Source organism: Thunnus maccoyii, chromosome 3, assembly GCF_910596095.1.
Source record: "Thunnus maccoyii chromosome 3, fThuMac1.1, whole genome shotgun sequence".
NCBI lineage: Eukaryota > Metazoa > Chordata > Actinopteri > Scombriformes > Scombridae > Thunnus > Thunnus maccoyii.
The window spans coordinates 10,826,075-10,853,667 of record NC_056535.1 but is presented as its reverse complement, the minus strand read 5'-3'; the positions used below and the strand labels follow the sequence as shown (position 1 = coordinate 10,853,667).

Below are 27,593 nucleotides of genomic sequence, written 5' to 3'. Positions count from 1 at the left end.
TAAAATCTCAAGCACTTTATTAGGTTTGAACAGTATCTTGCTTAGAAAGGCCATTTGGCATTATATAATTATATATAATTTTATCATATATATAATTATATATACATATATTCAAATGTTGAATAACAAAACACTAGAAACAGAGGCAAATTAAAAAATAGGATTCGCTTAAGACAATTATACCAAATTAAAAATGGCCAAAACATCTCTAATACATTTCAAAATGGTCCCGATACAGTTCAATATACATCTTTTTTTTCTTAAAAAGAGAAGGGGGGGAGAAGAAAATAAAATAAGCAAGGCAGCAGACAGGAATGAAATATAAATAACCTTACATTATGTACAAAAGGGAGTGGGCTGTGACCACTGGGAACAAATGGTCTGAGGAGAAAGTGAAAGAGGAAAAGTGGGGAAACAAGTGGACAGCAATAAATGGAGTTGGATAAGAGACGTAGGGGACATAAAAGACACATAAAGGTGGAGAGAAGAAGAGGGTAAATCGACTCTAGTCTTCCTCCAGCCCAACTGTCAAGAAATTAGGCTGGAATAAAGGGGAGTGAATCAGGGACGCATGGTTTCCCTTGGTGATAACTCAAAAAAAGATGAATTCATGATTTTTTTTTTTGTTGAACATCTGGGTATCCACGATGGATTACTTGTCATGGATCCCACATTCAAGCGATATGGAATGAAATGAAGCCATTGAATCAAGATGGAAATCAATTTAAAAAGTGACCTCAATGTTAGTTTGATCTGCACAAACAAGGAATCTAATGTACTTATAAGTCAACTAGAGGGAATGTGAAAGGAAGGATGATTGACGTGGTCTTGGTTTTGGCCCTCTCCATTCATCATACAAAAAGGATTTGTCATTGGTCTGCAGGTGATGTTTAGGGAAATGCAAAGCACAGCCTTTAAGATGATGGTTTCACCACATATTGAAGGGTAAGTTAGGAGAATTAATTTGTTTTTAAAACCTACCAGTGAGGCACTTTAGTAGTTCATTATAATAGCAAAATAAGGGGTCTCTTGGGTTGGCACAGTGTCATGTTTTCCTGTCAAACTGCAGTGAGACAATGTTACCACATGATCCAAACACACACAATAAACCCATGAAATTTAAGCATAAGCCAACAGACAGAATAGCTAAACAATTAAGCGTCCCCCTCCTCTATTAATTAAAGACCCGGTAAGTGACAAAGTAAATAAATGAAGAACATAACAGCACCTAACTACTAGAGCGGGCACTTGTGATGCTTTGGAACGAAAGAAGACCTGAAATGACGATGACAATGCACAAACAGGCAACAATTTCAGTGATTGGTCAATTTTAATATTTGCTACTTTAAGTCCCAACAGGAGGGCTAATAAGAAGGCTATAAGACCTGAAACCTTCTCAAGAGTTCAAAGTAAATATATTCCAATGTCAATCTCTCTTCTCTCATTTGGTTCTGTACTTTTTAAGGGCTTTGCTTTTGGTGCAAATAGTGCATGACTGTTCAGACAATCAACATTGACGCAACCACCCTTTCTAAAAATTCAGCATGTACTTCTGATTTCTTTGTCCACTATAAATAAATTAAGATTGATTGTGCTCCTTTTTTTTTATGAAAAGTAATTAAATACAGGACTGTTAGTGTAATTCCGAGTCAGTGTGATCCATACGGGGCTGTTGAATCTGTATTAAAAATATTGAAATAACTTGAAAAACTCCTAAAAGAAATATGTTCTAGTGTCGCAGGATTAAAACGTGTTAAAAAATCCTTTTCATGTAATCACAGACAAAAGTTAACTCTACCAGTTTCATCTTTAGTTTCAGGTGGTGAAGCACGATATCCGGTGAGAGCTGAAACCATCTGAATGTATGTCAGCTGCAGAGATGAACTCAAGCTGAATTTGTTCAGTTTGTAAATTCAATCAAATCCTGGCATCAGTCATTTCCTGAGGTGACCGAGTGGAAATTAGGACTGACCTAAAGCCATGCGGTTAACTGACATCATTCTTCTTTCATTACAATCATATAAAGGGCATGGCCTCAATTGTGACCTCATCTTGAAAAAAAAAAAACAAAGAAAAACCCAACTGTAGTTCAAGTCTGAATGTCCTCATAGGACAGTCATTAAAAAGAAAAGAAAAAAAAAAATCAGAGCACACATTGCATGGCACACTTTCACTATTAAAGTAACAATGTATCCATTTTTGAGGAAAATGTTAGCAACAGCATTCGAATAAAAAGCAACATTCTTCTGCATCAGTGTTCATGGTGGGAAAATAAAAAAAGGGAATCATTCTTTCAAAGTGTGACATTACAGCGTAGTGATGTGAGGCTGATATCAAAAAGAAAAAAAAAAGAAAAGAAATGACAATAAAGTCTGGCAGACTGAAAAGAAACTCATACAGAAATACAATCTACAAGAAAATACTGATGCGTCTGTAAACAAGAGAAGAAATATTCTGGGGTGCAGAACATTGGTTGATTTCTAATGATGCAGTGACGGCGTTGCTTGTGATTGTGTTGTTTGTGTTTTGGCTTGTCTACATGATTAACACTGCTGTTAATGCTGTAACAGACCTTCAAATAAAATAAAAATCATCATCAAGATTCAACATAAAAACTTGAGCAATTATATTATTCCTTATCATTCTATTTACTATATGGGGTTAAAAAAAAAATCTATAGTCAATTTCTACTTTCCCAATTTCATGTCATAGTCCAGAAATGTGTTTGTTACAGATCCTTAGGACAGGAAACAGAGCTTTGTTGTCTGAGTGTCTAAACGTGGTTGGTAGAGCTGCATAACCAAGTGAGTGAAGGACTTTGGCACTTGGTGGATAGAAGACAGTGATGTGAAAACACAGCGTGTCCTCTCAGCCAGCTTATACTCCAGTTCAAACGCACGCGCACACACAGATGCTCTAAAAAGCAAAAAAAAAAAAAGAAAGGGAAAAAAAGAACAAATGGCTCCTGGTATTTACTGTATATGTTTGTGTGTGTCAACCTGAGACTATGAGCTAGAGATTCTCATCTCCAATCATGATTCACCTTTAAACCCCTGGTGCCTGAAACTTAAAAAGGGGAGAAACTGTAAGTGGCTTGAAAAAAATATCTTTGCCAAGGAGATGCAACTAATTCAGTGTGGGGGGAAAAAAAAAAGGCTCTGCTCGTGTATGTGTGTGAATGTGCACTGTATGAATGTCTCAGAGTGAAAAACAGTCCAGGCTTTGTTTTCTGCCACCACACACGGCGCTACAGCGTGGCTCTGGCAAAGCCAAAAACTTTTTAAGTCTCTGTCCCTAAAAAGTAAAAACAAAACAAAAAGAAAATCCAAAACATCAATACTTTGATTCTGGATTTTTTTTTTTTACATTAGCCTCAAAAGCATTAGATTTATATCCATATATATTTATATATTTATATATATACCAATAAAATACATTACAGGTGCCACCCGAAAATGCAGCCAAACTCAAAACTGTGTCTGAAACCAAAGTAATAAGATGCAACACAGTAAGTATATATACATAGGGGAGGTGGGGAGGGCAAATAGGGTTGAAGGGCTATATTAACAAGACCAATATTACAAAATATTCAAGAAGGCATCTCAGTTAATTTCTCTGTCCGACTGCACTGCCCTGTCCTCTGGGCTGAGACCTCTGTTCCCTTTTCCTCCGGGCAGTTCATCCCATCCACAGATCAAGTTGTGATGAGTCTTTTTTTTTTTAAAATCCATCAGATGGGAATATGCAGCTTTCTGCATGATGTGTGTGTGTGTGTGTGTGTGTGTGTGTGTGTATGTGTGTGTGTGTGTATGTGTTCGGGTGCGTGCATATGCTTGTGTGAAGTGAATGCGGATATCCATCCATGGCAGGTCCCTACTTGAAGTTGGCGTAGTCAGAAAAGGCATCGATATACTCCTGGACCACTTTGTAGCAGAACTCGTACTGCTCCTGAGAAGGGAGGGGACAGGAGGAACAGCCGTGTCAGATGGGAAATGACACAACAAACATGACAACAAGATCACATCAGAACATGATAATTATTATTATAATTATTGTTAAAGTCCCCCTCCACTCGTTTTTTTTTCTTTTTGCCTAGTGTTACTTCAGTCGGATGTTTGAGCTTCACTGTGCAGTTTGACACTAGAAGGTTGTTTTCACCTTCATCTGCTGAAAGTGGAAAGTTTCTCTGTGCTCAGTGAAAATCTGATTCAACTTACACAAGTGTGATGTGGACACATGAAGCCTCCAGTGCACAAACACTGAGAATGGACTTTACAGTGAGGTAGGAGACATCTTGTATCCAGCTGGAAAACTTTTGAAATTAACAATATTTGCATATTCATAGCTTCTGGACTTTTTTATGAGGGAGAAGGAGGAAATGTCATTTTAAGTATTTTAACAAGATACTTGAATTTTTTTTTTGTGGAAAAACCATATGAGACACATATTATTATTCAAAGTAGAGTATTTTATATACATCTTAAAACATGTCTGGGGGGGATCTTTAAACATTTGAAAGGAAAAATGTTTGGATATTGATAGATTCTGGATTTTTCAATGAGGGAGGAGAAGCAGACCTCATCTTAAAAATTATAAACAAGGTAAATGATTTTTTTTGTGGAGAAAAAAAAAATTAAATAGGAGAGTACAAACCTCTACAAAAAGAATTCAACTAGCACAAAGTCGTTGATCACCTAAATGAAGTCAAACTGATTTCTTGACCATGTAAACATGCTCTAAGGATTTAGAATCAAACCTCTTGGCTCCACAGTTGATATCTGTTTAATGACATAAATCCTGAATCCAAATCACTGGTGTATGCTTGGCTTAAGGCCAGTCGTCTACCAATGAGAATACATCAGCTGTTACCCTGTGCTGACACAAGTATTTCACATTGCTGATAAAATGCAGCAGTGTAAATAAATCCTTGGCTTGGTAATAAAAGGTAAAAAACATGCGCATTTTTGAAAAAGGATCACCTGCACTTCATAAGTAAATGTGAGGGAAGCAAATGTGTCACTTTTCCAACGTGTCCACATCAAAGATGAACTAGTTGCCTATTGGGCCCTATAACAAAGGAATAATCAAAAGTAATCCCAAATTCAGGTTCAAAGGGCCACTCACCAGTGTCTGCACCATGTGGGGTCTCTGCAGTCTGAGGCTCTTGACTGTCTGGAAAACATCCAGGATGCCTTCTGCCTTCACTCTCTCCAGGACTGTACTCAACGCACAGAAAGTCCCTGTCCGGCCAGCACCAGCACTGTAAATACACACACACACACACACACACAGGAAAAAAAATAAACCTCAATATATATACTGCAGTTTGCATAAATAACATACACACTTTGTTGTCTGATGAAGCATAGGAACATTTCTGAGAGCAGTTAAATGTCACGAGGAAGAAGAGAACAATTCCTCTGAGTTGTTTTTTCCTGTGATTTAATAGCTGCAACAGTTTCCCAGACACAACTCGCCCATTTGATTACCACAAGTATTTCCATGTGCAACAGTAATATAGAAATCAATGTAAGTGTTTTAACCCTATGAAAACAGACCCCCCCCCCCCCCGAACTGACCGCAGGAGGTTGTTGTTTGCATAATCCTGTTTAAATTGATCTAAAATAAAAACCATAATAACTAGAGCATTCATTGTTCAAGCAGCTGAAAGCTAAGGCTTCTGTCTTTCATGTCATCGTGTTGTACGCTCAGGTGGCAAGTTGATGATGTCATTACGTTATGTTGTGTGCGGCGCAAAACGTGGTGACAACGCGCGGTGGCGCAGTGAAGTGACACCAGAGAAGAGAAGCAGGACGATAGTTCATGTCAGAGAGAGATAGAAGGAAACAGGACTGAGTCAGTAGTTAAGAGCATAGCTTCCGTCAAACAATGACCTCCATCTTCATAGGCCAAGTTTTTTTTATTTTTTAAATTTATAAATATATTTTTTTAATTCATTTACGGTTTATTGACTTGCATAACTTTTTAGCATAGGTTGTTCAGATTTTAGGGATATGAAGTATTTGAAGACTCTGGGAAATGACATCACAATAAAAAAAAAAATATCAATGCAGGCGCTGGCGGACCATTTATCTTAAAAGGTTAATGTCAAGTGTTTTTTCTTATGCTGGTTACAACAGCAACATACTGATTGAGGAAGGTGCATCACAGTGTGTGTGTGTGTCTTACCTGCAGTGTACAGTGATGGGGTGGTTGCCAGACTGCTGCTGCTGCTTCTGCACTGCAGCGATTATGTTGATCATGCCTTTACCATCAGTGGGGATGCCCACCTCTGGCCAGCCGTGGAAATGGAACTGACGCACTGCTCGAGCCTTGTTCTCCTGGGAAGATGGAGGAGGACAAAGAGAAGAGATTAGGATATGTTTACACGCAATAATGTTAGATAATATCTTTGGTCAACTGATGAACCTGCAGTGTGTTTGTATGTGCAACATCTGCTGGTTTCATTGGGTTCCGTTCTCACCCTGTTGTTGGTGACCAGGAGGTCACGCACTGTGTAGCTCTCGCTCTCCTCCTCCCTTTTAATCTCGATGGAGATGTCTCCATGGACCACCACTCCATCACTGGGCCAATACTGAGCACACTTTTCCTGCAGGATGCACAATGCAGATGGACACAAAATGACATTTAACCACACGCTGAGATCCTGAATGTTTTGAGGAAATCAATAATTTTATTGTGTATGCAAGACGTTCAATTTTATCAAAACCTCCAGGTTTCTAAACCTCCAATTCTGGCCATATGACTGTGCTGCTTTAACAATCACCAATTATTACTTTTACAATTATTACTTGAGGTCTGACATGAAGATATGTTAGACAACCACTGATGATGAAGTCACTTTGCTTATATTATACCAGACCAGTAACATCCAGTTAGCACAGAGTAAATTATCGATTTTCAATGTTCTATTTTAGCCAGTTATTGACCTGATATCTAATACTAGTGTTTGTGTCTGCACATATCCACACAGACACCCACCTGCCCTCTCTCCTCCAGCTCAGTGAGCATAACTATAGAGCAGCTTCTCCACTCCCAGATCATCCTCCAGAAGTCCTCTATGGTGTGCTGCAGTGGGCCCTGGCTGGCCATGTACGAGTCCTTCTGACGGTAGCCCTGTGACCAGTAGGAGGAGAGAAGGAAAGGACAGAGATTATAATAAACAGCAGGAGGGAGAAAGGAAGCCTTAAAACACCTTGAGTGCATTAATGAAATGAAATGATCCGCTCTTATCCAGGTGCTTTTGCACTCACATCAATGAAAGAGGCATTGACGTAGTCGGTGTTCTCCTCTCCTCGTTTGACTGGAATGATCACTCTGTTGAACTCATCTGTCAGGAACAAGGAGAAGCATGCAGACTTTCTTTAATCCAGCAAAGCGACATCTGCAATTTCATTATGTGTAATACGGCATTCAGCACTGTGTGTAGGGACAATAAACTGTATAAGTAATAACAGCATCACTCACATGGAATGATCTGTAGGACTCTGTTCTTCTTCATGTTGGCAGGCAGGTTGCCTGTTCTCATCTTGTCATTCTGGATCTTGATGGATGTCAGTTTCTGGAAATTGTGAGATCACAACTTATGACTTAATCTTAAGACTTATGATGTTTTTTTGTTAAAATATTGACAGTTTAAATGGGGAGGCATGATGACTAAGGGGTCAAAGAGAATAACTGGTTCCTTGGAAGAATACATCACACAAACTGACCTTGAATTCAGCCTCCAGACCACTGCAGCCAGCTCCAGGTGAGGGGGCGTAGAGTTTGGCCAGGTGGGACTCCAGAGAGGTCACCTCCAGCTCTGTGTCTCCATACAGGTAGTGCTCTAACAACGCCTGGAATATGAACACATACTGCATCTGTAGGAGAGGGGAAAGAAAGCAAAGATGGAGTAAAGGATGATTTCACTGAACACGTGTCTCAGAATCAGTCTCAGACACAACTGTGACAGAGGATTCATATAAAATAGTTGAAATGTGGCTCTTTTCCAAACACTGCAGTGTATTTTCTGCATGTCAACACTGGACTCACATCAGTCTGGACCATCTGACAGCGCTGGGCTCTGATCCTGGTGACAAAGCCGAACACGTCCACCTTCCTCTCAGCGTTCATCATGTCCAACATGGCGTCGATCACAATGAAAGTACCTGTCCTTCCCACTCCCGCGCTAACAGAAGGGTAGTGACTCTTGTTAGTTGATACAACAAAAACACAGTCAGACACAAACAGGACATCGGTGTAAACAGTCACAAACTTACCTGCAGTGGACCACGATGGGCCCTGCATACTGGGGATTGCAGGTCTTGACTTTCTTGAGGAACTTGAGCATGCCGATGGGGGTGAAGGGCACCCCGAAGTCTGGCCAGCTGGTGAAGTGGAATTGGGTGACAAGTCTCTGAGGCTTCTTCCCAGACACATCTCCCACCTGAGACACAATGAAACCAGGTCACAGACCAAGCCATCAGTCAAAGAGTGTCACTAAATATAAAGTGACAGCACATACAAAACCCAAATACTGGATGTTTTCTAACCTATTTCGTGTCTGTAATGTGTACCCTAAGGCTGTATTCAGACCAAATCAGGCGGATGTGGTCGCAGGGTTGAGCGGAGGTGTGTGCGCGTGTTTGTGCTCTAGAACGTAACCGCTGTGAAACAATCAAAATTAACATTTTTTTGATCTGATTCACCAGCTTTCTCGCTACCACAGCTGCTCTCTCTCTCTGGCTCGTTGGTGCTCTTAGCTCTCTCTTTCTCTCTCTTTTTCTCTCATCTTTTTTAAAATGAGTCAGGAAGCCAACAGCAAAATCTAACATTATCAAATGAAGAGAGATGTCCTCCCCGCTTCCTATTAACATCTTTGTACCCCCTCATGGCATGGTTTTACAGCTCTGATCAGTCTGATCACCGGCTTTGATTGGCCACCACAGTGTGACGTCAGGTTGCGTTTCTCCAAAAGTTTACAGTGGATCGACTTTCTCGCCGCAGGCCACTGTAGCCAAAACCCCTGCAGCCAAAACGCACTTCCCCCATTCAAATGAATGGGAGGACTGGCGTTTGTCGCACCGCCTGATTTGGTCTGAATACAGCCTAATACTTCTCTAAAGATCTTTAGATATACATTTCACCACTTTTTCTTGTATATTTAGTTACACTAACACTACCAGAGAAAACAGGAGGGTAAAATTCGTATGTTCGTACTGATTTCCCTCTATGAAGGCAGAGTAAATATCCAACCTTATGCTTGGATAACATTTTCTAAACCTGAATAAAACTATTTTATCCACTAATGCAATGTTACCTGTTGGATGCAGAACTTGCGGATGGTGTAGTCCACTAGAACCATCGTGTCTTCCACAGAGACACGGATGTTCCCGTATGTCCAACAGCCCTGGTCCGGCCAGTACTGGGCACACTTACACTGAAACACAGAGTGATGTAACAGTGAGCACACACACACACACAAAGCTGTGCACATCAGGGAATAACAACCTCATTTTATTTCAGTTTTGGAAAATGAGCAAGATAATAAATTAGGTTACCCAAAGTAACAATAACCTAACTATGTTGTGGCTCTGAGAAACGAAATATCGTGAGTATAGTGAGAAACAAAAGACAGATTAAGGCAACGTCATGATCTGAAGTCTAGTCATGGTCTATGTATCAACCCTGCATGCGCTGACTCTTACATAAGGACTCCCACAGTGGTATGTGCAGAGATAAAAAAAAATAAATAAATAAATTAAGACACATTAAACATAAACACATGCACTAACAGGTTAAGACAGATTTTTTCCCCTTGTGCTTTTAAACAGTCATCCAGTCTTTCATGATCTCTATGCAGACTGCATACATGTGCCCTTTCATATGTTCAAGGAGGCTGTTCTAAGATCTTACATCTAAGATCTTTCTATACACAGTATATAAACACAAGTATCGTCATCGCTCCTGTGACATCCTGTCTCTCCTACCTCTTTTCTCTCCTTCAGATTAGTCACCATGACAATGGTGGCTGTGTTCTGCTCCCAGATCATCCGCCAGTAGTCATTTACTGTTTCCTCCTTCGGCCCTGAGAGACAAGGACACATACAGATATCAAAAACACTAGTAATGAGCTGATCAAGTAGTTTATTTATTAAATGAACTACAGCACGGTTGTTTCTCTTCCACTGCAGGTTAGAAAAGTTACCTTGAGCTGCAATAAACTTATTCTTCTCTTGGTAACCCTGTAAATGAAAGAGGACAAAAAGAGTAGCAAGGATGAGACAATATAATGATTTTAAAGTTAGAGCACAATTGTTTGTTTTGTGGACTGTACTGCGTTTATACAAACATTTATAAAGGAGGCATTGATGAAGTCAGAGTCAGGGACTCCCTCCAGAGATGAGAGATGCACCCTGGAGTGATCATCTGAGAGAGAGAGAGAGAGCAGGAGGCATGAAGAGAAAAACAAATGAGAGGAGGAGCAGCACAGTGAGAGAGGGAATTTTAATTACATATGGTACATTACAATTTTTCCATCCCAGTTATTTGCATCCCACCACTAAATTATGACTCAGTAAATCACTCTGTAAACTGTCTCTGACTGTCAAATGTCTGATGTTCACTATGATTATACTGATGTATTGTTCTAAAAGCTTGAGTTCATAGAGTGCTGCTTTGTTAATGTCAGTCAGTGTCACAGTTCAGTCAGGAGTTCAGTTGTCGCTCACATGGCAGGATGTTGACGTATCTGTTCTTTTCTTTATTCTCTTCCTTGGAAGCAGCGTCACACGATGCCTGGATGGGGCAGACCGGCAGAGCCTAGACACACAATAATATGTTTAGGTAACAGAGCCGGAGAGCATTGTGTATCAGTCTCTAAACGTTCTACGTGACTCTAGACATCATTTCCTGTTGGCTGCATCTTTTAGTCTGCTGTGTGTCTCATGTAAATCACACCAAAAGTAAAGTATGTGTGAATGTGCTGCAGTGATCAGCTGATTAACTGACAAATATAATAAGGTGTGATCTCAGACACATGTATAACGATGTCTTGGAAGCTCCTTAATCAATGTTGGTGTTTAGATGGCAATGTTTGAGTCTTGATCACATTTCATTGTGAAGCAATTCATTACTTAGCTAGCTCTTTACACCATTTATTCATTACTTTTAGCTGATTAATAACTGACTTAGTTTGGTGGGAGGTGTGTAACATTACTGTGCAGTAACTGTAGTTGGCATCTTGCTGGTTTTTGTGACAAAACATTTACTAAAAATCAGCAACACACAAATTTGCATGATTATTTGCCTCCTAAACATAAATGTGTGGACACATTTTTAATCAAAACATAATTTAAAAAAAAAAATCCAATTAGTTGAGCCACTCCACAATCTCTCTACACATGCCCTGGTTGGGAATCACTGTTTTGGGCGACAGAGATGAAGGTCAAAGGTGAATCTCAGACTAAGTGTGTTATCAGAGGGTGTGTGCTCCAGTGTGCCATACATTAAACTCCTCCCTGAAGAGCTTGTTGTCATCAGCCATGCGACGATTCATTTCTTCCTCGAGCTTGTCGACAGGAAGGGGCGGGTACTTCCTGTTTGTGCTGGGCGAACGGGCCAATAGCGGCACACTTTGGAGTTCTACGCCGGCGAGCAGGAAGGGAGGAGGCAGGCGTGAGGAGAGGAGGGAAGGGGAAGGAACGGGAGGGGTGAGACAGGTGGAGATAAAGACATGGGAGACGGGGTAAGAAAATGAGAGTGGAGCTGTCTTACATCAAGTAACACTGACTTCATCATTGGCTGTCTTTTCTTAAGATGCCCACCAGAGGGCGATGTGACTCAACGCTGCCGCATGTGAGGGAGCTGACTGCAGCTCTGATGGTTAGGTAATCACAGTGAACAAAAGCCTTCTGCCAACAGTCAACTAGTGAAATGTTATCGGTTTGGGGAGCAAGATCAATCAAGTCTTATCAGAAACAACTCAGAGTAGCAAGTTTGGTCAAGCCGGCTGTACATATTTGCTGATACGACCCAAAACAAATAAATGAGTGCTCCGTAAGTGTGCAGTCACATCCGCCGATGCATACGAAGCACACGCAAACACTGATGCACATGTCGGTGTTTTTACCTGTATCATCTGATCTGCCGTTGGTCAATCTGAAGGAGTTTGAATGGCTTCCTGCCTGCTTGTACTTTTTAAACCTGCCAATCAACAAAGATCAAACAGCATATTAATACACAGAGATATATACACACACACACACACACACACACACACACACACACACAAATCAACACACACAGACTCACAGCAGAATGCCAATCAGTCATTGCCATGGTAACAGCAGCACCTTAGGCCTTCACCACAGGTCTCTGGCTAGTGTGTAACTCCATTTCACCAACCTGAGCATGTAGAGGATGATGATGATGAAGATGATGACCAGCAGGGAGGACAGGGCCACCATCACCGCTATGATTGGCATTTCGTCAGACGGGTTGTTGTCTTGGTCAGAAAGAGAAAGGAGAGAGGGGATGAATTTGTTGCAAAAGAGAGCACGATGTCAGTTAGAGAGAATAAAAATCTAACAAGGTGTCTCAATACTCGAGGTGAGTCAGTGTTGTGGTTTGACACAAATGTCAAATTCCATTGCCATTACCTAATTATTCTCCAATTACACCATTTCACATACAGTGAGCTTGCAGGGTTGTGACTTAAATGTGAATGTTTTATTAGATCCCAAATGCCACATTTTGTCAAGAAGTTTTAAAACGTGTTGAAAAAGTTAATTATCGAATAATATTTACTTGATAAATCATTAGACTTTTTTTTTTTCCCTATAAAACACATTCACTTCTTGACCACAGAAGACTAAGAAGAGAACTGTTCGAAATTTTAGGGAATGTGCCTATTTGCTTTCTTGCAGAGAGTAAAGTGAGAAGATCGTCTCATGTTTCTAAGATGAGAAGCTATAGCCAGCAGCCAGTTAGCTTAGTTTAGCATAAAGACTGGAAACAGGGGAAAACAGCTGGCCTGGCTCTGTCCAAATGTAACAAAATCCGCCCACCAGCACCTGTAAAGCTCATTAATTCACACGTTTATTTTGTTTATTTAATTGGTACAAAAGCCAACTCATCGATGTAAGTCACTGTGAGCGGCCAAGAAATATTCCAGCACATAACCCCCAATTAAATCGCAACTTGTCATTTTTATACTTCAGTCTTTGTGCAGATTAAACAAATTTATATCCAGTCTTTGTGCTATGCTAAGCTAACCGGCTGCTGGCTGTAGCCTTATATTCAATGGATATTTACCAAAATACTGAGCAATTTCTTAAAACGATTAAAATCTTTGCATATAAATTTTTCTAATTTACTGAACACTGTAATAGATGTTCAGCCACCGTTTAATGTCCCAAAAAATGCAGTTTTCATTTATATCAGTTTGACATGTTGTGATGCAGATTTAAAAAAAAAAAAAAGATCTGAAGGCCGTTAGATGACCTCTGCCTCTTTCAACACCAGCCTGTATCTTTCCTTTCCATAATGGTTGTCCATGTTAATATTTCATTGGCTTTCAGAAGAAAAAAAACAAAAACAAATGGAGATGTGGACTGGAGAGAGTGCTGTCCCTTAGAGCAGATAAATCACAGTTTAACTGAGAGGGGTCAACTATCTGCTTCTATAACTGGTCATACCCAACATGACAGCAGACAAGAGGATGACTATAGAAAATACTGAAACATGTACGTTTGATGTGAATTCTGCATGAATTATTCAGGGTGTAAATGTTGAATGCTTTCTACATGTCATAACCAGAAAGCATGAGGGCCTACTGTGATGCGTTTTCCTTTGTTAAGAATCGTCTGGTGAAAAAGGCTCGAGGATTGTTGTCACACATTGTCAACATTACAGATTAGACATCACATAGACCCAGTTATCTATTCTTTGTGGTGTGTCCTCTAGATTACAATGGCTGACCAATTTGTTTCCATCATGTGCGCGAGTTACTGCAATCCTATAGTCTTCCCTGTGACCTTTCACTGCTGCGGTTAGCACAAAAGACATGAGTTTTGCCTGAACAACAACAGGAGTTTGGTGTAAAAGAAAACACTGGCTGCCATTTGTGTGCCGATGACTGGCCTGTAAGACACATTAGGCCACAACAAAAGAAGAGATTTCTCTAGAAAAAAATGCACGGTGGTGGTGGTGACAATGCAACAACAAAATCAGCTGTTCCGTGGCTCGACTCAAAATTCAAGAAAGCTCTTAACGTTACGGACAAAATATGCAACAAAGAATGCGTCATTTGACTTCATGCTCCATATGCGCTTTCTGGGGGGAAGTAGTTTGGAACGCCGCCCAGTTATGTTGCAGTTTCACGCACAATTCCAAGGACTGCTCAGTGTTTTCCCTCGGACAATGTGTACATTGAAGGGAACGAGAGCACAACAGGCCGTGGATATCATGTGGAACTGACACAGCCTTGACAGATTTAATGCCATCTAAAACTGCTCACAGTTCTCCACGCAAGGCCCACAGACGGCCAGAGGGAGACAATGGAGCAATTACATAACACCTATGAACCCGGAGTGATTATGTTATATAACAGACACATCATATAGTGCACTGCAGGCCCATCTGTTGCATTTATGTTGACCAGGAGTGTGTAATGCTCACTTAAACCTCTACTTCAAATTCACTTTCTCAAGTATTTTGTACTAGAAGAGTTTAATTTCATGTTTTACTTAATGCAGGATGACTTCAAACATACCTGCCGTTATTATACTTAATCATAAAAACCATCTTTGCAAATCAAGCAGTGACATTTGATAGTGATGTGTGCATTTCTCTATAAACATGCAAATGAATAATTAATGTCAAGGAAAAGGGTGGGGGGAATCATGTTTCACTTACAGAGATATTACTGAGACCGTCGGCATAAAGATTCAAAGCTGCTAAAAAGCATACAGCTGAAAAACACTTGAAATTAAAATGATTTTTCAACGGTTTAATGTGTTAAAGTGTGAAGAGCTTAACATGAATGCTGTTTATTTCACAAAATGAAGAGGGTCAGAAACACACTTCACTCAAACAATATGCAAACTCTTGCACATATTACCATTTTCCCTAACTGGGAAAGACAAATTTTCTCTCAACATTCTCTGTTTTTAAAATAACAGCTTTTGGTGAAGTCTGGGTCTTCCAGTTTGGCAGTTTTTGGATTCTTGTGGATGACTAGTCAAATGCAGGTATGTCACGTCAGGATATTTGCAGCACTGCTACAATGGGGTCTAAAAGCAGAAAAATGTTCAACTATCTAAAATATTAAAAGGGCGACGCTTGACCAGAAAAGCTCACTTGCTTGCTCTTTCTAGCTGTTGCTACTGTTTCGCCAGCCAACATGAATAACACAGAGCTAGATGGAACAACAACAAAAACAGCCCCACACTCTAAAGTGGATCATACAGTGTACCGTCGATCTGTGTTCGGGTGTTTGAGGAGTGATTCTAATGAATCTTTGCTTTCTTGATGCATTCAGATCCCCTCAATCTGTTTATCTACATCTAATTCACTAAGCCATGCTAACATGTAGCTTCAAACGATTGGATCACAGTTTTTCAAGTCTGATTTAAAATAATAGTCAGGTGCTCATATGAACATTGATACAGGTTTTCCTTGCTGTAATCATTCCTCCTGTTCATACCGACCATTCGACGATCACTTCCGTAACATGCTTTCAATGTTAGTGATGGGGGATTAAATCCTCAGTGTAAAAATGCATTCCAAAGTTTATCTGAAGCTTATATGAGGCTTCAGTAGTCTGAGTTAGTCAAATCAAGAAAAATATCTTCTTAAGTTTCAGCCTTTTTAGTACAATATTCCTTCTTTTTGTTACTATCGTCCACTGCGGCTCAACAGGGAAAACAAAAAGCAGGAATTTGGCACTAAAAAGATTTCAACATAGGAAGACATCCACTTTATTTGACTGACTCAGATGGCTGAAGCCTCATATAACCTTCACATAAACTTTGGAATACATGATGCACAAAACACAGACTGTGGATTTTGTCCCCCATCTCTTACATTGAAAGTGCATTAGGGAGGGATCTTCTAATGGTCAGTATGAACAGGAGGAACGATTACAGCGAGCAAAAACTGTTTCAATATTTATACGGATACCTGACTATTATTTTAACACAGACTTGAAAAAATGTGAACCCGTCCTTTAAAATGTGTCTAGGGTGATCTGATGACAAGCGGCAGCTCTAAATACAGCCCTGAAGGCACACAAAAAGCATTGAGAAAGCACTGGGATCTCAAACCAAGGAGGAACAAATCAGGCGATCTGCCAATGACACACAACTTGGATACGGTTGGAAAAGAATGAACATGAATCAAGTACTGAAGAGTCACCAAATCTATTTTTTCTCTTTACCTGCAACTGCAGTTTTGCCACAGATAAAATCAAATGGGAACAAGTAAGTAAAATCCCCTCAGAGGTGGATTAAGACACAATCAACAACTATCGGATACAACACACAGGGTCTGAACACCGCCTTGATGATGCCTCACACTTCTCTGAATAACTCTGAGCAACTGCACTCAATGTGAGAACTGTGTAGGCTTTATGTGCAGACAGGGTAAAAGAAAAGCCCATTGCATGTTATGTAGCCGTTTTTCCATTGGAGATAAAATGAGTCACTGCCCCTTTAATCAGAATTGAACGTTTCTTCATGGTATTCTGGTCTTCTAAGGCTACTGTTGGTAGAGGAACCTGGGATCTCCCTGTGCTGCATAATGGTAATAAGTGCTTGAGGGTGGATATTAACTATGCTGTTTATTACAACCTTAGTCTTATATTTTGTGGTTTTGACCATCATTTCTGTCTGTTATGTTAACATTCCAGTCACCAAAGTAATGGTTAAGATCTGGGACCATGGCGACATACAGCAGCTACAGCGAAGTTTGAGTGGTCAAGAAATCCGAGCAGTTAGAAAGTTAAACCAGGAAGTTGGGGGCAAAATGTCCCTGAAAAATGTAAAAATTTCCCTTGGAAATGAGATGACGGGGGATTTTTAAATGCCCTCGTAAAATAAACAGTTAAACAAAGACTTAATACGTTTTGCAAAGCGTGTCTGGAATTTTGCTCTGTATTCAAAGTGCGACTCAGAATTGGCCGGGACAGCTAGGCTTCCATTTCAGCACAACCCCCGCCCTTTCCTCCCGCTCGAGGTTGTGAGGCAGCTACGACAGCTACTAACAGTAACGTTAACAACATGAAGCGTTTTTTTTGAATTCACAAACCTGTCACTTCTAGCCGAGTCACAATCAGTTGATAATGAAAGTACGTTAGAAATCGACAGTTGTTGACCCTCTTCTGGTCTGCCCTGTGCTTAAAAAAAGCTACTAAAGCTGTCATAGCGCATGTTATTTTAAACCATAGAATGCCATAAATAACAGGCCAGACAATCGGCAATGTTGTTGAGATGTTGAACTGTGACGTTGTTACGCAACACTGTGTTTATTGTTGATACTTTTGAAAATAAAATATGCATTAAATGGGCAAAAATACTCACACAGTTATAATCTGTAACTGGGATTATAACTCAGTGTGAGTACTTTTACCCATTAAATGTTCTTGCATTATAAGTTCGGCTGCTCCTTTTGCTTTTTTAAACAAGAGTCACTGAATATTGGTCTGTCATGCAACATAGAACTAAGGTATTTCCCATTGTTTGAAAAAATTGCCCTGGAAATCAAATATATTTCAGGAGGGCAAAAAAAGCCCTTGTAAAAAAACCAAAACAAAAACAAAAGGTAATTTCCTACCCTGGTCGTGAGTATTTACTTCCTGGTTACAATCTTATTACTACCAATGGGAATAATGACAGAAACTATAGAAATAAGACTCAAGTTGTAATAATCTGGAATTAGCCTTTAGGTATCCTCTCACTACATCTGTCCTTCATGACTCATAACATAATGACACACAGTCCCCTGCACATGCACCAACACTCACCATGTGGGCTCGTGTCGGAGGTGAATTCCATGCCAGGTTCTGTGGTGGTCTCCGTCTCCACCGTGATTTCCTGCCCCTCATCAGAATAGGTTTCTAGAGTTGGGGTGTCTGGAACCGAAGATGTGGTCCAGTTCCCTTCTTCCTCTGTGGTGGGAGGAGGTGGAGGCGCGGTGCTCGGTGGTGCCTGAGGGGCATCAGTTGGAGCTGGGGGTAGGGGAGGAGGGATTGGTGCCAACTTCCTGGTGGCATTGGGACCCACCGGTTGTACGTTCTCATCAACAGCTGGGCTTGTGGTCGTGGTGGTGGTTGTTTTTGTCGTCACCGGGATGACGGCGAGTGTTGTGGGTGGGCCTGTGGGGGCTGGTGTGTGTGCGGCTGTGATGTTGAGGGAGGGTGCGGCTGGGGGGTCTGTGGGTTTGGCAGTGATATTTGGAGGACCTGGAAAGGAGAAGACATGAGTAGGTCAAGCAAAGTACTGTGCAGTTTTTCACTGGGAGCTTTTTAACCTACAAAGGTGAGTAAGTAAAGACATTTGATTTAATTATTTGGACATGGTTCTTACTTGTGACGGGGACATGATCCTGGGCTGAGGCCCCGAGGGCTAGACCGAGCAGCAGGAGCAGGGGACACACACCCATTCTGCCCTACATAGAGGATACACAACACAAGGGACAAGAGGGTTTTAGTCAAAAACAACCATAAATCTCATTGAAAATCAATGAAACAAAATATCCTGAACTTTATTCAGACCAGGAAATTCAGGGTTTGTGTGTTTTATAATCCACTATATTTTTTTCTACCTTAATCCCACATGCTCAATTTTGGAAGGTAATACTCTTAAAACTATTTTTGAAATGAAAATGAAATACTTGTTAGTTTGTGTGTGTTAAATGTCGTTTACCTGAAGAAGCGAAATTGGCATCAATCACTCATTCGCACAGCGTGGTTCTGGAAAGCAAAGAGAGGACATTTAGCATGACTCAGAAGATCTCATTATTTTCTTGCGTTTCACTTCACATGTATGGCAAATTCATATTTGTCTTTAAAGTAACATTTGTTCTCTTTGCAACATGCTCCCCCAAGATCACGGTGAGTTACAAGGTGTGTCACGTTGATATGTTCCTGTCGCACTATCGTTTTACATGATTTGGTCGTCCAAACTAATGATTAAAAAAAAAAAAAAGTTAATTGTACTTAAAAACTAACAAAATTAGTTTGAAGCTTAGGTTTTACACTTTTGAGCAGCTTTGGCTACATAACAAAATCATTAAATTGATCATTTTGACTACATTTACTATGTTGTAATATATGAAAAACATTCTCATTAATATTCTTATATTGATTTCAACCATGTCTTCCAGCCTTTTATGTGTTTCTTAACTCGTTGCAATATTGTTTCATTTGTTTGATATTCAACATTTATCAACCAACTTCAACCAACCAAAACAGAATTAGGGTCACATTTAAATTCCTGCAGTGATATTAAATCAGCATTTAGGACACTTTGACCCTGATATGGGGATGAGTGAGTGGAGGTCAGAGGATACACAGACTTGGAGAAAGCATGACAAAGGCTGGGTGGTCGTGTGGACAGCTATCAACCTTTTGTGTAATCCCAGAGGCCAACGAGGCTGTTGTCTCCCTGACTGAGCTGTGATAATCCCCGGGCCTAATCCCATGGTCCTGACCCGGGAATAATCCAGCCCGTCTGCCTCTGCTTACAGAGATACTCCACCGCTGCACCGAGCCAAACACAAACTGATGCTTTACATCAGGGATTATTGCATCTGTGGGCAGAGGATAAATTGGGCGCTAAAAGCACTAATAGTGCCAGTTGCCAATCTCCTGGCGTTTTGAACTGAGCTCATTCATTGCAGTACTTACATTTGGATTTTAGCACAGCGCTGTTTGACTGCTGCCTGAAATGGGGCATGATGAGCAAGTTATGTGGTCAATGAGGATGCTATTAACCTACAAATCCAATTGTTCCTCTCCCTCTTACTGTCACGCATCCATGCATCCATTTACCCGGCAAATGTCTGTTTCCAAAAGTGATTTATGCCCCCAGGTTCTGAGATTTTGAAACATGAAAATTTGACTGACAGGGAAACTTGAACAAAAAAACATAGATTCAAAGATTTCTGTACAGTTCTTATAAATCAAAGTCCCTCCCCCCCTCCCCCCCCTTTTTTTTAAAGGAAACACAGCAAGGATGTTTTCACAAGTCTCTAATGACATGCAGGTGCACTGATATCCTTGTTGTTAATAGTGTTTAATATTCTTATATCAAACGTCTCAACTCTGCAAATGAGCAACAGCTGTGAGCAAAGAAAACATATATCTGCAGTGTGTTCAGACTTTAGTTAAGTCATAAATCAAAGCACATGTTGCTTCCTTCCTCCGCTGTCTGGTCAGACACACACACACACACACTCACAAAAAAAAAAAAAAATCCCTCACTAACCCAAAAACCACATCACAACCCCTTAACCCCTGCTTCTACTATCCTCCCCTTCAACACTCATTAAATCGGAGTGACTCAGCTTGAACGGCCGAGCTCAGTGATTGGTACTATTTACTGTGAATGAACGCTGTACGGCATCTTTCGCAGCATGTATCAGGTTAAATTTGACGTGATAGACTGAGGTCACTACTGGGCATGTTCACATCAGCAAGCTTTTTTTTTTTTTGGTTTTTCTTAATGAAGCATGACTCATTGTTTTCTGCGCGCCATCCGGGGAGGCAGCATGACGTGTCGCTGTGATGGTGTAAGTGATATAAGCCGGTCCTGTTGCTAGCCTTCACTTCTAAGATGCTGCAGGTTTTTATCTAGAGACTGTGAGGCCCATGAGCACAACTCCCAAGACATGCATCTTAATGTGTTTTGGCCTCCTGAGAAGCAGCAGGAGACTTATGTGTTGGTAGAGGACATCATTAATTTAAGAGGTACTGGGCAAGTGCTTCTATTTGTGCCACTTTTAGGTTTTGTGCAGTCAGTGCTTCCTATTAAAAGGGTACTATAGGTTGCTGTAATGCCGCCCAATTATTTATTTATTTGTCTAATTACATTATTGTATAGGACATGAACCTTGAGGTAAATCACTCGTGTCCTGAACAGGCTTGAAAAATGTTCCTACACTAGTTAAGAAACCTCTTCCTATTACAGCAAACCAAGAAGCCCCTCTTCTCGACAGAACAAAGAAATAGCTCACTACCTGCTTTTATTGATTTGATCTCATGTTTCATAAGCAGATTTAATTGATAAAGCACTTTTCATCTTTAGTCTGTTTTCTTTTCGATCCAGCCTCCTCCCTCGTGTAGTGACGCAGCCAAATGTTAAAAAAAAAAAAAAGGGGAGTAAATATCTTTCCAACAGCTTCATCACGCTATTCCCTGCAGAGGAAACATGTACATGCCCATCTATTAGTGAATGAATGTACTCAAAAGTTAGTCATGCAACTCTCACTCTCCTGACTTTGGGCTTGTGTTGTGCAACCATGTGAATATTTTTCAGACGAGGCAGAGCACTTAGAGAAAGCCCTGTACGGCAGTTGCCACTGGGATGAGCTGCCCTGTGGCTGAGCGCAAAACTGCCACAGCTTTCTTAAGAGTATGACAAGCCAAACAAAAATCAATAGTTTGACTGGAGGGAGTGAGAAATACACAACACAAAAATGTGGCAGGACAGCCTCTTCGCTTTTGATGGAAATAGAAAATGACTATGGTTTCTTTCTGCTCCACCCTTTATTTCCTGATAGTATTATTATCATATGCTCACTTGCAGTATCTTTATCTACTGTGCTGGTTTAATTGACATTGGTATAATAACAGGGCTGGGTGTTGAACCTTAGTACCTGTTGAGTAACAACCAAAAGCTGACCATAACATCAAGTATCAAAAAGTATCACAAGCTGCCTTCCACAGATTCTTAGGCTTGCTTATTAATTCTCTCTAACTTTATACTATATTTAATTCAGGCAAAGTTCTTCATTTAAAAATGATACATTCAGCACTGTGGACTATTTTGTTTAATGAATGTCAAACTGAAAACAGACCATACTGGCTGATATATAGAGAAATAAACCACATCCTGTTATACTGTAGTCATAGAAAACACTTACTTTTGATTGGTTGGCAGGTGTCCAGTAAAATTATATTTCAGGACATCTCAAACATAGTTTCAGTCAACAGTTAAGTCATCGTTCTACATCAGGTTTATTCATCTGCAGGTGATCATAACAACTATAGCAACAATGCTTATCCTGTATGCTGTTACCGGCTAACTGCGGAAATATGAGTTAAAATTAGAGCTGCAATGATTAGTCGATCGACAGAAAATTAAACACAACTATTGTGACAATCAATTAATCGTTTTGAGTAATTTTTTAAGAGAAAATGCAACAATTCTCTGGTGACACCTTCCTTTATGTGAATCTTTTCTGTTTTCTTTAGTCTTCCATGATAATTAACTGAATATCTTTGGATTGTTGGTTGGGACAAAACGAGAAATTTTAGGTTGAATCTTGACTTTGGGGAACAGTGATTGACATTTTTCATCATTTTATCAACCAAACGACTAATCGACTGAGAAAATAACCGACAGATTAATCGATAATGAAAATAATCGTTAGCTGCTGCTCTAGTGAACATGACAAAAATGACAACTGACTTTGAAAATAAAAATACAGACAATTCAGATGTGTCAGGGTGGAAGTGTCAATGATGTAAACACAATAGTTCACCTTGGCTTGAATTTGTGTGTATTTAGAGAATGTCTGGTCTTAAAGCGAGGCTATGCAACAAAGTGGTGAAAAGTGGTAATTATGGAGTAACTTTAAATGCTAACATGTAGCTTAAAAGTAGCTTAAGTGGAGAAAAGTCATAAGTGAGCAAAGGACTCAGTCACATCATTTACACCACAATATTTATCTAACGCTTGCTTACATTAGCCATCATAAGCTACTGGTCAAACCAAATAAACCCCCTGAATGAATTAAATTAAGCAAGGATGTGTTGTGTTTTATTATTTATTAATTCTTACTTATTAATTCAACTAGTCATGGTTGAGGCAGAATATTCTATTTCTTGCTTCAGAAGTTGTACAGTCTTACTTAAACTGTGGTTACAGATGTTTATCAAGCCTCTCTGGTATTATTGTTTCTTAATTTAATGTAATCTATTTTATCTGATTGCATTTGATCATACATGTCCACTTGGTAATGCCCACGCTGTATTTAAAAAAACAAAAGATACATTCTGTTACAGAAACCAGTAACTTTAGATAAATACATATATAGGGTCACAATGTCCAGAATTCTATGATTATAGAAAAGTAAACAGCTCATATGCCGTCATGTAAGACAACACACTGAACCCGAAAAGCTTTCTTATATCCTGAGTCAAAGTCCAAACCATTGTGCAGAAACTCGATGCTTAATGTGCATGCAAGTGGTGAGCCCGACCACGACCAACTAATGAAGACAGTTGCCTCTCTGCCTGTGGCCAACTGCAGACCTCATAGGAGTGCAATCACACAGTAGTGAAAGGGCTGGGCTGTTCCCATGTCATTTCATTCACAGAGTGAAAGGAACACTTATAGGTAGAATATAAAGGAAGTCCAATTACATCTCCATGACAACCAAAGGCTAAGACGTAAGATCAGTGCAAGGTAGTCATTTAATAAGGAGCGTTCCCACTCAAGTCTCTGGATTTCACTGATGCCTTTGTATTTACTTGCGACCTTAGGTGAAGTAATAAGTATCTCTTCTGACAGCACGGACATGAATTCACGAATAGCTTCAGATGACATAAGACAGATTTTTCAAAAGTGACATCTAAGGGGAAGAAAATACTTGAACCTAAGTCTAGAATCTCTCAGAGCTGCTGCTATTTCTTAAAGTTGAATATGTGCTGTTTGATAGAGATTTCACAGAAACTCAATGACAAATGCGGCCAAAACACAACAACTCCTCTTTGTTTATTCCGACAACCAACAAATCTTATTCATAATTCCCCAGACGATCTCCCGAGGCAAGTGAGTGAGCTGCAGCAGACACAAACCCTGCAGGCTTAGCTGACATGACACCAGTAGTGGTGGTCAAGGGGACTTCACCATTCAAGCAGAGAAATATTTCCCTCTGGCTTCCTACAAGGCGTCCTGTGCTTCACTAGTGGCTGCAGCTTTAGATAATGGTTGTCTGTCTGTCTCCATTCATGGCATATTAATACTGTTTCTATGTCTTGAGAGGGAGGGGGCCGGGGGGGACCGGGGCAACAGGAATACTGTGAATGCTTCTCTTCACGGGAGACTGAAGTAGGCCTAACCCAGGGCCGCTAGGACTCTCGCTCTGAAACAGACCACAGATTATACGTCCCCAGTGCCACATACAACAGCCACAATCCTCTGGACTTCCCTTTCTGAGGGATACTACTCCCTGCTGGTGTGGTTTGTGTTCCTGTTCGCTTCATTCATGAAGCTGGTGAGTTGATGAAAAGACGAAGAGAAGCATAGGATTACTATTCTGGCTAATCATACAGGCATGGGTGACCGCTGTGTCTGTTATTAAGCCCGTAATGATGATTTGGTTCCGTCAGGCATGAAGGATCAAGAAAACGCACTTGTTTCAATGAGTGAAAGTGGTGAGTCAGAGAGGCTCTGCTCTACGTCTGCTTCATTGTGGGGTTTCTCACAGAGCATGCCAGGGGCCTCTCAAGCTTTCCCACATTGGACACAGAGGATGTGGAGGCGCAAAGCATGGCCTCCCCACAGAAGCCACTGTGACCTTGAAGCGTGGTGTGGGGCCAAACGGCCAGCTGAAGGGCCACGATGAAACCAGACTCAATATCACTTTATGTCAGTTGAAACTTAGCCACTCAAATGGATTTCTAGCAGAGTATCAAAAACTGGCAGAACACTGACTGCTGGCCTGGTTAGATTTGTGGTCTTGTTTACTTATTCTTTGATTAGAAAGTTTATAGTTTGATTAGAACTTTGCCAATTTCAGAAGTATTTTATTTAGGAAAAGTTTTTTTCTGGCTGCTCGTGCTTACACAGCATTTTCATTTTTGAGAATTTGGCTTACTTTATTAAAGGAAATATGTGTTTTTGGAGAAAGGGAAAAAGCATAGTATTGAAAACATATTTTGGTAGTAGTACCAACACTAAGGTATCATTTTGGCAATAATGTTCATAGGTCTTAAATGATACCCAGCCCTAAATGCAGCACAGAGGGGCAGCACTGCCAAACTTCACGGCCACATTGTTTCATCTTTGCTTTGGTCGTTTGGGTTCTGTAACAATGGGAGCCCAAACTGAAGGTTCCCATATCTGAAGTGACCATCCTACTGCACTCGTCCCCTCCTCTTCCTACGAAAGATAAGAAGATGAAGAGACAATCATCTGAGACTTAAGTACACGGCAGTGTGATGACGGTGCTTCTCCAGATTCCCTTTTCTTCCTCGTCCATTCTTACGTGAACGTGCACACAAAGACTATTCAGGCTTGCTAACATGTTCTTTGGACATTTTTTTCACAGTGGGGCAAGAAAGGTCTTGTCGGCTCGAAGGCCGATGCCAAGGGCAAATATAAATATTTATAACTCTGGCTCTCAACTGGTTTTGAATTCGAACTAAGTTTGACCTCGACTGCGAAGGCAAGACCCATTGTTTGAAAAGAGTGAATGTGACATTTTGCTCGTAATTTCTGGTTTTCTGTGGATTTTAAACCCACAAAACACTAAAATGTGGCCGCTTTAACATAACTGTCACATTTACCAAGACGTACTGTATAACAATCAAAGAATTTATGTGCTTCTAGTTATGGTCAAGAGGCGCAGTCGAGTGTAATCCTTTATGTGGAGGAGTGTTAATGTACTGCTTCTACAAAACCCACCTGCCTTCCATCCACAGCTCCAACATTTAGTGCCATTATCCCACCTCATGGAAACCTACAGGAGAACAGTGCTGCACTAATATAAACTCTAATCAAGGGATAAGGAGGACCTGAATCACAGGTGAGCTTACAAAAAAAAAATCACAAGAAACTTCTCACACATCAAAAATACTTCTTAAATCCCACCAAGTCTTTTAAGTCGACCATCCACATCCATCACATTCGTGGTGAACCAGAAACATCAATCAGCCCACATCACAAGCACATAGAACAAAGATTTACTCAATAATTTGAAGGGATTACATAATTGCTACTCCACATCTACGGAAGACAAAGCTCGATGGGTTCTGTGAAGTCTTCCCGGTTGGACGAGATATTTGATTTGTGAATCGTTAGTCATCGCACAGGTTCATTTCCTGTATTGCCAAATAAATGTCATTACGGTCGAGTGACATATCAGATGGAGCTGAATCAGGCCCCGTAATGCTTCGTAATCCTCTAAATGTAGCCGTGTTTATCCTGTCAGAGGCTGAATTACAGTGCCCTTCCAGAGTAAAATATGTAGGCCCACAGGTGGAAACAAAAATATACCTCCTGCCGCACCCAAACAGCCAACTCATAATACTGTGTCAGCAGCAGCACCCTGAAATTGTGAAATTTCACGACATGGAGGTGAAGATCCGTCCATCAAAACTTAACGCGCAAGCTCCCACAAGGCAATTTCAAGCTACACTTTATCCTTATTTTTAGAAACTAGGCCAATCATGAAAAATATGGTGCAAGGATCACTCAAACTCCTCTGCTAAAACCCTTTCAGGATCCCAAGACAGAAATAACTCATTTTTCTTAAAATAGGCTGGAGAATGGAGATATGAAGAGAACGAGCGAGATGATAACGCTCTTGCCTTTCTCTGCCGTACTGCCAAGCACTTTTAAAAAAAAAAAAAAAAAGACACAGTCAGACTTTCATGAGATGGAGCTGCTTGACAACCAGAGGTGGACATGTCCAGGCCTGACAAACAGAGGTCAAGGTAGGCCCGATGGCTCTCTGAGTCTGACTTAGGAGTCACACACGTTGCAAGGAGTTGCGGCTTCAGTTTTTGCACTTGGACGGTCCTAACGTGACATGACGACCTCGGTGAAGTGGAAACCAGACTGAGTTATGGTTGATATGTGCTGCAGCAGCTCAGTGAATCGGTCCAGACGTGATGAGTCAAGCTCCAGGCAGACATAGCAGAGGCTCTTTTCAGATATGACAAGCCAGGCTCTTCCACTGCATCCTCAGCTCTGGATGATGCTTCTCTCTGCTCTCACTTTAAAGCATCCAAACTCCTATTTGGCTCAAATGAAGCAGCAACCAGTGTACTCATTAATATTCTTCATCTAACTCCCATCATTTATTATGACGAACAAGTAGCTGTCCCGTTAAAGGAATAATCTGTGTTCTAAAGAGGCTGAGAAATCACAACTTACAGGGTAAGTAAAACAGAAAAAAAAAGCTCTCAACACCCACAAGATTGAAATGGTATGCTCGGTTACACCCAACATTCAGAGAGAGAGAGAGAGAGAGAAAGAGAGAGGAGAATATTAATCATTACAAAAAAAAAAAAAAAAACTTTGGGAGAGGTTGTAAAGGGGAATTCACGCTCAAGAGACTTTATGTCAGAGACAGCAGAA

At 40.5% G+C, this 27,593-nt stretch overlaps 1 protein-coding gene across 1 annotated transcript in view; it reads right to left on the bottom strand.

Moving 5' to 3' along the window:
- The window catches only part of ptpra (protein tyrosine phosphatase receptor type A), a 29,004-nt gene continuing 1,411 nt past the window's right edge, over window positions 1-27,593 (bottom strand). The window contains exons 2-22 of the mRNA XM_042406835.1: window positions 18,927-18,973; window positions 18,588-18,669; window positions 18,026-18,463; window positions 12,409-12,508; window positions 12,134-12,207; window positions 11,510-11,646; window positions 10,734-10,824; window positions 10,355-10,431; window positions 10,211-10,247; window positions 9,993-10,090; window positions 9,323-9,442; window positions 8,283-8,449; window positions 8,056-8,191; window positions 7,734-7,883; window positions 7,489-7,582; window positions 7,275-7,351; window positions 7,003-7,137; window positions 6,485-6,610; window positions 6,190-6,341; window positions 5,125-5,260; window positions 1-3,948 (exon numbers count right to left, since the gene is read on the bottom strand). Of these exons, the coding sequence (XP_042262769.1) occupies window positions 3,874-3,948; window positions 5,125-5,260; window positions 6,190-6,341; window positions 6,485-6,610; window positions 7,003-7,137; window positions 7,275-7,351; window positions 7,489-7,582; window positions 7,734-7,883; window positions 8,056-8,191; window positions 8,283-8,449; window positions 9,323-9,442; window positions 9,993-10,090; window positions 10,211-10,247; window positions 10,355-10,431; window positions 10,734-10,824; window positions 11,510-11,646; window positions 12,134-12,207; window positions 12,409-12,508; window positions 18,026-18,463; window positions 18,588-18,669; window positions 18,927-18,947 (2,523 nt within the window). The 5' untranslated portion in view covers window positions 18,948-18,973 and the 3' untranslated portion in view covers window positions 1-3,873. The remainder of the gene's footprint in view (window positions 3,949-5,124; window positions 5,261-6,189; window positions 6,342-6,484; window positions 6,611-7,002; window positions 7,138-7,274; window positions 7,352-7,488; window positions 7,583-7,733; window positions 7,884-8,055; window positions 8,192-8,282; window positions 8,450-9,322; window positions 9,443-9,992; window positions 10,091-10,210; window positions 10,248-10,354; window positions 10,432-10,733; window positions 10,825-11,509; window positions 11,647-12,133; window positions 12,208-12,408; window positions 12,509-18,025; window positions 18,464-18,587; window positions 18,670-18,926; window positions 18,974-27,593) is intronic.